General features: G+C 42.1%; 1 protein-coding gene across 1 annotated transcript in view; it reads left to right on the top strand.

Annotated features, from left to right (window-relative positions):
• The window catches only part of EBF2 (EBF transcription factor 2), a 198,472-nt gene that overhangs the window by 126,665 nt on the left and 58,587 nt on the right, over positions 1–13,220 (top strand). Inside the window, exon 7 of the mRNA XM_036315220.1 lies at positions 8,620–8,701. Within this exon, the coding sequence (XP_036171113.1) occupies positions 8,620–8,701 (82 nt within the window). The remainder of the gene's footprint in view (positions 1–8,619; positions 8,702–13,220) is intronic.

Raw genomic sequence — 13,220 nt, 5'->3', positions numbered from 1 at the left:
AATGGGCTTGAGTCTTCCTCACACACTCTAGCAGTCTTCTACATTCTTTTTGCAGAGGGCTGCAGCTGTGTGATCTGTGCCATCTTTGGACCATGTGGATTCTTGAGACATCTTGTTTTCCAAATATCTAATAGACTTGCTTATCTTCCTCTGCACACTCTAAAATAGCCACAGAATTTCTAGAGAATGAAGTCCCTGACAGGAATGAAAGGCTTTTTTTATTTGTTTGCTTGTTTTGTTTTGCAACATGAAGAATGACTCCACTCTCATATCCAGGGAGTAAGATGAAGGATGTGCTGTGATCCCCCAAGTAGATCAATGAGGCACTAGTCTCCTAAAACAAAGAGCTGCTTGGCAATGTGTCCCACCTCTCCTTCAAAAGAAGCTTTGCCAAGCTCCTGCCAGAGCAATATATTTCTAAGAGTCGGGCAAACCAGAGTTCCACTCTTAGCTCTTCCACTTACTAACTATCTGACCTTGGGAAAGTAATCTGACCTTTCTGAGCCTTGTTCATCTCCTCTGTAAAATGGGGACGTTAATTCTCCTACTCTCAGAGTTGGGAGGATTAAGTGAAAGCATGCATGGCAAATAATATGTGGTGAATAAATACGGGATATATATATGCCTAAGTGACCATTACGACCAACTGGTTGACTGAATGACCTGTTGACCAAACGACGGTTGGTAGCTATGACATGCACTGACCACCAGGGGGAAGATGCTCAACACAGAAGCTGCCCCCTGGTGGTCAGTGTGCTCCCTCAGCCAACCTCCCGTGGCCAACCAACCTCCCACAGTCCCTTCCCCTGACTGGCCGGCTCTAATTGGCCCTGATCAGGACTGGGCAAGACAGCCCCGATTGGCCCCAATCACCGGCCAGGCCAAGGGACCCCACCCATGTACAAATTTGTGCACCGGGACTCTAGTTATTACTATAATCATCATCATAACAATTCCTTAGGTAAGTGCAGTTAGAGAGGTTGAGTATAGTTGGAAGTAAGAAAATTTATTACTTAAAGATTCCTGTAAACTTAAATTTTTTGGATCTGAAATGGCCTTTTATTGAAAAGTCTAGGTCAGCCGTGGGCAAACTACGGCCCGCGGGCCAGATCTGGCCCGTTTGAAATGAATAAAACTAAAAAAAAAAAAAAGACCGTACCTTTTTTTTTTTTTTTTTAAATATATTTTATTGATTTTTTACAGAGAGGAAGGGAGAGAGATAGAGAGTTAGAAACATCGATGAGAGAGAAACATCGATCAGCTGCCTCCTGCACATCCCCTACTGGGGATGTGCCCGCAACCCAGGTACATGCCCTTGACCGGAATCGAACCTGGGACCTTTCAGTCCGCAGGCCGACGCTCTATCCACTGAGCCAAACCGGTTTTGGCAAGACCGTACCCTTTTATGTAATGATGTTTACTTTGAATTTATATTAGTTCACACAAACACTCCATCCATGCTTTTGTTCCGGCCCTCCGGTCCAGTTTAAGAACCCATTGTGGCTCTCGAGTCAAAAAGTTTGCCCACCCCTGGTCTAGGTGAATAAGCTTTAGTGGTAATATGAGCCTTCCATAGGAATGTATGGAGACTAAAGAGTCTATACCTACTCTGTTTATGTATTTACTAGTGGCCAGGTGCATGGATTCGTGCACATCGAAGGGAAATTAATTAGAAGAAAGATTCGTGTGGTAATTACGTTACTGCAAAAAATTACATGTCAAAATAGTAAGTATAATATAGTATCATAAAATTAAAACACACATGCAGTTGGCACCAGTGAGAGCTTTATATGAAGCAAGTCAACATTTATTTTTAAATTGCCAGTGCGCAGCATATGTACTGGCCAGTCGGTCAGAGGGTCAGAGACATGCAGTCGGTCACTTAGCCTTTTGTACATATAGATATTTACTTCTTAAGGGATTGTATAATAAATGGATTACATAGAAAATCAGCTTATAAAAATGAGTATTTGACTTAAGCCTAAAGTAGCCACTCATTTAAAAATTTTAAGCCATCTCCCCCTTTCCATGGATCTTCTTGGACCTTTGCACCAGTGCCATCTTACCAAGCAAATCTCAAGTACCGTGCATTCTCAGATGCCCTATTGTCAAGTGTATAGGATACAGCAAAAACCCATGGAGAGTCTGACATCCCAGAGTCTACTTAAATTTGTGGACTTAAATGAGACTCCCATAAGGTCCTTAGAGCTTCTTACCTGGGCTGACACCTAAACCATCAACAGATTTCTCAAAAGCAAGTGGTGTTCAGGCCAAGGCTGCCCGTCACCTTACGTGGATTGCCGGGTTTGGATTCTGTTGGAGGTTTGGGGGGAGGAAAATGAGTTCTCTGTTGCTGGAAGGTTCAAAGAGGATATCACAGCGAAGACCTAGATTAAAGCTGGATCATTATCATTGTGCTTTACACTAGTGTCAAGTGGAAAACAATCACCTAGGACAGTGGTTGGCAAACTGCGGCTCTCGAGCCACACGCGGCTCTTTGGCCCCTTGAGTGTGGCTCTTCCTAAGCCTTAGGAGTACCCTAATTAAGTTAATAACAATGGACCTACCTATATAGTTTAAGTTTAAAAAATTTGGCTTTCAAAAGAAATTTCAATCATTGTACTGTTGATATTTGGCTCTGTTGACTAATGAGTTTGCCGACCACTGATCTTAGGAGTTTTCCTACCACATAGCTCAGCGTGAGCAAGTGGCCCTCTGGGTATGTCCCTCCAGCTCAGGCTCTCACTCTGACTACTTCTCAAACGATGTTAGTTTGAGAGGGTCCTGGGAGAAGAGAGGCAACTGTCCATTCCTTTCACATACAATTTTATGGTCCAGCCTATCCCTATATTTGGTAGTGCTCAGAAATGATACGAGAGTGTTTTAAAGGAAAGGGGTTACCTTATTTTCAGAAACACTCCCAAACAGTGGAAGCCAATTGTATTTTAATTTATAGGACTCTGGAAAAGGAGGTTTAGTAGTTAATCCAGATAAATTGTGTTTTCCTCAAAAATCAATGGACATAGACCTTTAAGCACCTACAGTGTTTGAGGCTAATTCTGAAATGGCTCAGACTTTAGTGATCCAGTCTACTTATGTGGCCATGGTGGCAGAGAGAGAACCAGATACTACAGCAAACCCGTGCTTGGCCCTTGGAGATTGTGGAGGGTATTCTCATCCCTGTGGTGCATAGATGTAGCCATACCATCACAGAAGTTGTTTCCAGAGTAGGAAGAATTAGATCTTTTTAAAGGAAATAAATTTCAAAATGAAAGGTGTTTTACAAATTATTTTTCATAGAGTAAGGCTCTGCATAATGGTAGCTGTTACTAGTGCCAAGTTCACATTTTTTTGATATACATCTCCTCTAATCTTTTTGTTTAAAGAAGCTTTTGTGCCTTCCATAGTGCTCTCCTAAAGATGTTATGCATTATAATTTCTTAGAAGGCACTAGAGTTTGGATTTCAAATTGGAGGTAAATTGAATGGCCTCTTCCACACATCTGGAGAAATATTATACTGGGTTCTGTACTAGTCAGATCATTGGTTATTATCCTAGATTATGGCATTAATATTAAGTGGTTATCCTTCCTGTGGTTTAGAGATCCCTCCCTGTCCTACCACCAGACCTTAAGTCCACATCCTATTTGTGCGTCTAGTTTACATATCAGTTTCTATCTGGGATGTGCTCAGCACTTGTCTAGAGCCACCTAGAAGCTTTCATACTATTCTTAGACAGTGCTAAGTGCTCCAATATTCCAGAGAATGGGGAAGAAAAGAGATTTATTGGGTACTAGGTAAGCCCCTGGGATTGTACTCAGACCCTTATTCAGAGGTCTCCAGACTCATCTCAGAATCTGAAGAAGCATATTTTGAATAGTTTGGTTGTGTGTTCCATGAGGGCAAGGATTTTGTCCATCTTGTTTGCCATCATGCCTGAAAATTGGTGGCAAATATTGCATACTTAATAACTATCAAGCCAATAAATAAATGAACTCACCAGGGGTTTTCAATAGTAGCATTTACTTCCATGCCACTATCTTTGACCTTATGTTTTCCTTTTGGTGTGCTATCATCCTCTCAATTTTTGAGAAAACCGAATCCTTTATAGTTTTGTTGTTATTGTTGCTGTCTTTGCTTTTTTAGACCATATTTTCTGAAGTTTATTTTTAATTCTCACCTGACAATATGTTCATTGATTTTAGAGAGAGGAAGGGAGAGAGAGAGAGAGAGAGAGAGAGAGAGAGAGAGAGAGATTGATCAGTTGCCTCCCATACACACTCCACCGGGAATCAAACCCGAAACCTTTCGGTGTACAGGATGACTTCATCAAACTGAACCACACCGGCCAGGGCTCTGAAGTTTTGTTTAAACAGCCATATTGATATATTATTTACATACTATACACTTCACCCATTCCAAGTGTACAGTTCAATGGCTTCTAGTATATTCACAGAGCCTTGCAACCAACACCACAACCTAATTGGTGCAGGAAACGTAGGACGCCAGATGGAACTTGTTGCCAGAAAGGCCAAGGTTTAAATTCTTGTTTCGTCACTTACCAGCTGTGTGGTCTTGGGCAAATTTATAAATTCTTGGCGCCTTTGTTTTCCTAGCTGTGAGATGATTTGCCACTCATAAAGTTGTGAAAAATAAATGAGGCAATGAATATCAAGAACATAGCTGGGAGCATGGCACAGAATAGGCATTTGGCTAGCCTTCTTCCCCTGTCCTCTGTGACCCTGTACCCTTCAGCTGATGGACCACAAAGGATGGTGAGCAGGGACAGAGATGGCTGTGGCCTATGATATTCCTGAGCCACCTTCTCCTGCCTTGGAAGCGTAGAGAAAGGATGCTAAGGGAAGGTGCATCTCGCTCAACAACCTGCCCATCAACCTCATGATACCACCAGCTCCCGCCAAGGCATCAGCCAAGATGCTCCATTTTCTACCAATCAGCCGTTCCTGCCTCTTTCGTTCACTCTCAGAGCAGTGGGCTTGATATATCGCTCAGAAAAGCCCTGTTCCCACCTCCAGCTGGGCTTCAATAAGTGATGATCTTTTTGCCTTCAGTGGTTTCTGCCCCCAAGGTAGCCATTTCTGGTGGGTTTTCAACTCTCTGTGTTTTTCTTAGCAAGCATAGAATAGTAACGCTGGAAGGAACCCTGGGGATAATCCGGTTAAACCCTCTTAACACTTGAAGAAACCAAGGCCCAGAGAAGCGAGGTAACTCAGTTACAAAGTTAGTTGGTAGCAGATCGAGACTAGCTCACTGCCAGCATTTAACAAATATTTATAGAGTGAAGGAATGCCCTTTGGTTGACCTAGGAGCTTGATTGAAATCTGAGGGTTTGAGTTCACTTTTGGGGGGAGGAGGGAATTTTTTTTTTTTTAATTATTTTTCAATTAAAGTTTACTTGAGTTCATAATTGTAAATGTATCTTTATTGTTGAAAGTATTACAGATGTTCTCCACCCCCCACCCTCCCATTGACTCCCCTCCACCCTGCTGCCACCCCTTCCCCAGGCCTTCACTGCACTATTGTCTGTGTTCATGGGTTATGCATATATGCATATAAGTTCTTTGGTTAATCTTTTCTCAGCCCCCCCTTCCTTCTGAGATTCATCATTCTGTTGCATGCTTCCATGTCTGACCCCACCTCTCTGTTCCTCTTTATCTATAAAAGGAGGATAAACCTGTAGTTGTTAGTGCATCCCCTTAAGGAAGGACATTAGAGGCCCTGAGAAGCGGTGATCATATTTATATAGTCAACATTTTTTGGAGAAAGTGAAAATAACTTCCATCCCGATGAGAATCTACACATTTGGTCTGAATCTTGAAATTCATTTTGGTTTCCCATTTCTAAGTAAAGAGAGCTGACATTTTGCAGGCAGCTCTGCCTGCAGAGGGATCTGGACCCAGGGGATTTGTTCCCTGAACGTTACCCTGTGGTTAATGGCTGGTTTGGTCAGGAAAGGGTTCTGTACCAAGCCCCTGAGCATGATGGGTGGCGGGGTACAAGGAGGCAGGTGGAAGACATCAGTAAAAAGAAGAGAAAAAATTGGAGATGTCAGTAAGCCCCAGACTTCCTTTAAATTAATTTCTAGGTCCACATGTAAACTATCCAGGCCATAATTTCTGGTGCTGGCCACTTAGAAATAGAAATAACTAAGCCTCTTTTACAAAGTACTATACAATATAAGAGGATTCTTCCTCTGCCCCCCCTCCCCCCTCCCCCACCACTCTCTTAGCCTTTGTGAACAGAATGTTATATCTTTAGTGTGCAGGGGGCTGTGTAGGTTGAAACCAGCAAAATGAGCCAAAGCTGGGTGTTTTCCATCCTAAGGACTGTTAAGGGTCCTAATTTAAAAATGAATAAAGCCTTTCAGCAGGCCCCTCGTTTCCCTAAACCAATTTGATTTTATGTAAACATTTATCTCCTTTGCACTTTTCCACCCACCACACCATGGCTATAATAACGCCTTCATGAACATTAATGTGTTCACCAGATACGTTTCGGAGGAAGGGCGGGGTAGGTAAGGGGAAGTATAACACACACAGAAAGCATTATAAGGAGCCCAATTGTGGGAAAACTTTCCCCAAATCAAGGAGTTAGTGAGAGAAAGCACTTGATTAGATTCTAGTGGGTTTTTTGTTTTTTGGGGGTGGGGGGTGGGGGGGTGGGGGGGATGGGGTGGAGGTGACATAGGAGGTGAGAAGTGAATCACTGATGGGGACTTGGAGGGCGATGTGGTGCGGGGGTGGGGACTATTGTCTGGAGAGAGACTTCCCAGGGAAAAGGCAAGTTCTGAGTCTGCGGAGAGCGTCTCAGCGCCGGCGGTGCCCGCAGAGGACTGCGGCGGACGCACGAATGGAAGACTGTTTCCCCGTCAAAAGCAGAATGTTTGACTCCGAGCCCATCTTTTCTCAAATAAACGTGGCTCTCGTTGTAAAGTGCTCCGAGGGCTGCGGGCAGACACTGGGCGCACTTTGACTTTGGGAACGCGGGCAGGCTGCGAGTTTGGAGGCCGCTGCTCGAAGCCTTGGGAGCCTTTCCTGGGCCTTCTCATCCGCAGGCCCCTGGGTGGGCACCTCCCGCCCAGAAAAGATTTTAAAAAAAGATGGTTATACTTCTCAAAGTAAAAAAAAAAAAAAAAAAAAAAAAAAAAAAAAAAAAAAAAAGGATTACAGGGAGATGTGAAAAGCAGATGTTATAAAATAATGAAAAACTATTTAACTGTTATGTCTAAATTCACACCCAACCTTATTTATTAGATAGGGGGCAGGAACACTTGACCACTTATTTTTAGCAAGTCTAGAGAAAAAGAGATTCACAGAAAAAAAATGAATAAAACGCTCAGAAAAGTGCAATTCCCCTCCTCTCCTCCTTTATCATTTACTGTTTCTCTTTCCATCAGGTTTCCTTTTTTTGAAGTGTGAAATACCGTCCATTGGAGCTCTCTCTAGCTCTTCTGTGTGATTTGTAAAGAATTAACAGTAAACACGAGGTCAGCATGCCAGCAGCTCACCGACCTTGCTTTAAGATAGAATTTTTGGGAGCACGGTTGATTTCTTCTTATTTTTGCTGGTAAATTCTGGGGGAAATGTATATCTTTTCCTTTAAAGTTCTAATTCAAGGCATGGATGTGAGAGTTCTGAAGGGACTTTGGGACTGCGGTAAAATTTCGTTGTCATAGTAACAGAAAGGGAAATAGGCCTAGCTCACCTGGGACTTTAGCACTGCAAAAGCTGGATTTTTTTTTTTTTTTAAGGAAAAAGACTGCAAGTAAAATAAATGAAAAACTTATTGTATTTTGAAACAAATTTCCAAACATTAAATACATAAATCGCTGAAAAGGCCGCTTCTGCCATTTTTCTTGGTGGATGTACTTATCTGATTAAAGATGCCCCATCTTTAAATTAGTTCATTTAGGAGATTATTGGCTTAAAAAATATGTCTTACGAATGATGACCTCGGACCATTATTCTGTGCCTTTATTTTTTCTGGATAATCTATAAGAAGGAGTAAAAGGACATTCGCTCTTGTTATTAATCATAAACCCCCCAGCGTGTACGCTGCACAGACTGACTCTGTCTTTGAGTGGTAACATAACATTTTCTGATGTGTATGCACATTGGCTGAAAATATCAGGCCCCCTCTGTGTGTGAGGGTGTGGGGGGAGGGGTGGTGAGCAGGAGGGTGTGTGTGGCCAGCAGAAGGCCACATTCGGGAGGAGGCCTGGGACTCTGGGCTAAGTCCTGCCATGTTCAGCCTCGGAGGGAGACGTTTCAGCTCCGCAGGAGCCACTGCCCCTTTGAAAGCCTTTATTTTTATTTTTTTCTCCTGAGAGAACGCCCTAGCAACTTGGGGCGTGGGCACAAGCCAGACCCCGCTTGTGAACCACTGTGCAATCCTCCACAGTGATGGAGCTGACTTGCCACGGAAAACATCCAAATTCGCAAATTGGGGAGGGTCAGCCATGTTCCTTCCCTGGCAGGGCTGCTGAAATTCCCCAGGCCTGAAATACAATCACCTTCAAATCAAATCTAATAGAATGCATGGATATTCTCTCTTCAAACATGTTTACTTAAAAATGTAACGCATTGCTTTCTTTTCACAGATTCTTTTTAAAGTTTTTCCTCAAGTGCAATCAGAATTGTTTGAAAACAGCAGGAAACCCGAGGGACATGAGAAGGTTCCAGGTAAGAGGCCTGCAGATTTTTTCTGGGAAATAAGTCATCCTGTCTCCTCTCCTTCGTCTTCCTTTCCTTTCCTTTTTTTTTTTTTTTTCTTAGAACACATGATTCACAGGTTGCCAACAATGAAAAAGATCACTGTAAGCGAGATCCCTCATCAATAGGTAGCAGTGAGGGTTTCTTCATATTACAGTGCTCAGGCCTTCTGCCTCCAGTGCCCACGGCCCAGGGGACGGGCACCAACCCGTGCTGGAGATTTGATTTTAAGCCCTCAGGCTGCCCTTCGCACACACAGCTGCCCACAGCAGGAACCATGTTCTTGATATCCAGCCGCCCTGGGATTTCTCAAAGCGGCGTCTCTGTGCTTTCTGCAAGCAACAGCCTCTTTCTTCCCCTTTCCACCGGTTAACCATTCAGTGGTCTCACTCGGAGTCTTTGGAAAGCAGCAGCCCGAACAGCCGTGGCCACTTTAAGATCGCGGCATGACAACAAGACCCACGGGACAGTGACCCAGCTGCCTGGCAGTTAAATCTGCCACCGGTTTCATCACCCTTGCCACTGATGTACCGAGGATGCAAGCTAATAAAAACACAGAGCCAGGCAAAGTGTGTCAGGTCGGAGATGAGAGGGAGAGCAGCCCCTCTCTGCCCCCCTTCCTTAATCTTTGAAGGACCCTTATTTAATCCACCAAATGGCTTTCCTGCCACTCACGCCCAATCGAAATACACAGGGCTCCCTTCCCCACAGGAACATTAACAACATGTTAAGTGATAGTATTCGAGCTGGAGACTTTAAAAAATAATCCTGGCGGCGACGAGCGAGATGGGGATGATTAGCTTCATGTTTCAGGTGAAGAAAATGAGGTTCTGGGGGTTTAAGGAACTTGCCTCTAACCACAGGGAGGAGGTGGTGGAGCCAGGAGTCCACCCAGCATAGCTTTGTGAGGTGTACAGCGCCCAAGTGTGTGGCTTTGCGATGCTTTTCTGAAGTTCTTAGTAATTTTGAACAAGGGCTGCACCTATTTATTTGACACTAGACCCCACAAATTATGGTGTAGGAACCGAGTCATGAAAGAGTTCATGGAAGAGAGGGGGATGCACACACAGGCCAGAGAGAACTACTTCGAAAAAAATTCTTTTTCCTACCACATCATGATTATCGATCTTACTGGGACCTGGGCATTTTTTTGTTAGTTATTTAACACTATTACCAGCCTCTCAAAAAATTAAACCCCTCCCTCCCCTCTATGCAGTATGATATGAAGACAAATAGAAATACATTTGTCTGGGGGATCAAGTAGGAACATTGTGCATGAGTAAGTCAGTGGTACACACTATTATGGAAATGTATATAATGGAAACATATCATTTCAGTCCAAAATGATGTGTGAAATTCAAAAGAATTCTCAAGTGCCTCGATGACCAAAGCTTAGCTTTCACTTTCTGGAGGAAACGGAGGCAGGGACAGTAGCTGGCAATGTGGATTCTTACACCTGTATAAAGTTAAAGAGCTCTTAATAGAATGCCTTGTCATTTTATTTGTCCCAAATCATAGAATTGTACCCACTAAGCATGCTAATCATTTCCCCTACTTCTTTAGTTATTTACTAAGTGAGATTTTCAATGTGCTTGTGTTTTTAACAGGGTTACAATAAATATTGCTTGTCTCAAAATGAGGAATTTTTATCCTATGTGAAAACATTTGACTTTTGCAAAGACAATGGAAGAGATCTTTTTAAAAAAGTTTGTAGATTCTATGATTGTCTTATTTCTGGAGTAGAATTAAAGGCAATTGGAAGGTGTGGGGTTTTTTTTTTTTGGTAGTTTTTATTGAGATAAAATTCACATAACATATCAATCACCATTTTAACTATTTTAAAGTGTGTGATTCAGGGGCTCTTAGTACATTCACAATGTTGTGCAACTATCACCACTATGTATTTGAGACCATTCCCATCATTCCAAAAAGAAAACTCATACCTCCCAATTCCCTTCTCCCCACCCACTGGCAACCTCTAACCTACTTTCTGTTTCTATGGATTAGTCTGTTGTGGACTTTTCATATAAATGGAGTCGTACAATATGTGGATTTCTGTGTCTGGTTTCTTTCGAGGTTCATTCTTGTTCAGACTTCATTCTTTTTTATAGCTGAGTAATATTCTATTATAAGAATAAACCACATTTTGTTTAACATTGCATCGGTTGATGGGCACTTGGGTTGTTTCTACATTTTGGCTTTTATAAATAATGTTACTATAACCATTTGTGTGCAAGTTTCTTTTGTGAACAAATGTTTTCAGTTCTCTTGAGTAAATATGTAATTGTAGAATTTCTGGTGACTCTATCTTTAACTTTTTGAAGAACTGCCAAACTGGTTTCCACATGGCTCTACCATTTTACATCTCCATCAGGAATGTTTGAAGGTTCCACTTTCTCCATAACTTTACCAACACTTGTTATTTTCTGTTTCTTTGCTTTTAATTCTAGTCATCCTCTGAGTGTGAAGTGGTATCTCATTATAGTTTTGATTTTCTTTTTCTAATGACTAATGATTTTGACCATTTTTTTCCATGTCCTTATTGATCATTTGTGAATCTTCTTTGGAGAAATGTTCATTCAAATGCTTTGCCCATTTGTAAATTGGGTTATTCGTCTTTTTATTCTTAAGTTGTTAGGGTTCTTTGTATATTAGGGTTACTAGGTCCTTATCGGATAAGTAAGTGATTTGTAAATATTTTTTTTCTCATTTCATCATTGTCTTTTCACTTTCTGCAAAGTGTCCTTTCATGCAGAAAAGAATTGGCAAATTTTATGCTGTAGTCAGATTCTATTAAGCATATAACCTTCAATGAAAGCTCTTTTACGTGGTGAAGGCTATTAAGGAGACAGACTTGACTATGTGCTGTAATGGTCAAGTGAGAAATTTGGATCAAGTTCAAAATATGAAGCAAAACCAGAGGTGGTATGTAATCATGGTGGTGAGTAGAATGATCTAAAGGGATGGTGATTTAAGAATTCCTGGAATAGATATCTCATTCAGAAAGAAAAGGTAATAATTTTAAACCATGTAGATGATTATTTCAATCCTCCACTTTCGTTATATGAGCAAACATACTCTTAATGTGAACTATACGTTTATGGAGATTTGATCTGAACAGAATAGAACTTATTTTCCAGCCTGAACCAAACTTCTCTTTAATTCAGTTCAAGTCCTAAGTATCATGGGCATATATAAAATATTTATTGAAGCACAGTGGACTTTAACCCTTTTGTGACTCAGACCCCTATGAGAAATTGGTAAAAGCTATAGTTTCTATCCTCACAAAAAGCTACACTTTAACAAAGTTTTGCTTAAAATGCCAGGGGTTCCCAGACTTCTTGAAACATCTCTTAGGGTTCCACAGAGCGCTGACTTAAAGAGATGAAACTCGCCGAAACCGGTTTGGCTCAGTGGATAGAGCGTCGGCCTGCGGACTGAGGGGTCCCAGGTTCGATTCCGGTCGGGGGCATGTACTTGGGCTGCGGGCACATCCCCAGTGGGGGATGTGCAGGAGGCAGCTGATCGATGTTTCTCTCCCATCGATGTTTCTAACTCTCTGTAGATGTTTCTAACTCTCTGTCTCTCTCCCTTCCTCTCCGTAAAAAAATCAATAAAATATATTTAAAAAAAAAAAAAAGAGATGAAACTCATCTAACACCCAATGGTCATCCTCCATGCAATTTAACCATTAACATGGGGGCCTGACACTGAAGACTGTTCCTGAAGATCTTCCCACTCTCTTGACTTTCAATGCCATTGGATCCCAAATGACTCTGAATATATTCCTCAGCCGTCACCCTTTTCTGGAGCTGCAGATATACAGCTCTGCCTCCCTCCTGGGCATCTTCACTTGGATGACGGATGAGTACATGTTCACAGCTTACTCCCTGACCAGTGCCTTCCTCGTTTTAAAGTGTCACTTCTTCCTCCTAAGTATCTGTTAAACCCATCTCTCCCGAAAAACTGTAAAAGGCCTTTCTACTCCTTCCTTGTCTAATCGACCCTCAGCACGGCTGCTAAAATTGTCTTTTCAAACATGTCACTCTGCTTACTGTATGTTATAAATACCTACTGTCCATAGACAAAAGCTTAGATTTACAAAGGCATGGCAAATAAGCATCTTTATACCAGGCATGCACCTTGCCTGATGTTTCCATGTGCCCACTACCCAACAGGCACACCTCATTGATTTCCACTACATGGAATATTACTTGGAACCTTTCCACATGCTCTCGCCTCTGCCTGAGAGCCCTTCACCCCTATTCAGGTTTCGATTTCTACTCATGCTTCAAAACTACACCTTTGTGAGGCCTTTTCTGACTCTTCCTGTCAGTAGATGTTGATTCCTTCTCCTGGGCCAACATACCATTCTCCACAAGCTACCCCAACACAATTGATCACATTGCCTTGCAGTCACTGTTTGTCTAATAGACTGTGTGCTGCTTGAGGGCAATTAGTATGTTTTATTTATTTTTGTATTTCTCCC

Source organism: Myotis myotis, unplaced genomic scaffold (assembly GCF_014108235.1).
Source record: "Myotis myotis isolate mMyoMyo1 unplaced genomic scaffold, mMyoMyo1.p scaffold_m19_p_6, whole genome shotgun sequence".
Lineage (NCBI taxonomy): Eukaryota > Metazoa > Chordata > Mammalia > Chiroptera > Vespertilionidae > Myotis > Myotis myotis.
The sequence above is the reverse complement of the archived record's forward strand: the minus strand, read 5'-3'. Positions and strand labels throughout refer to the sequence as shown.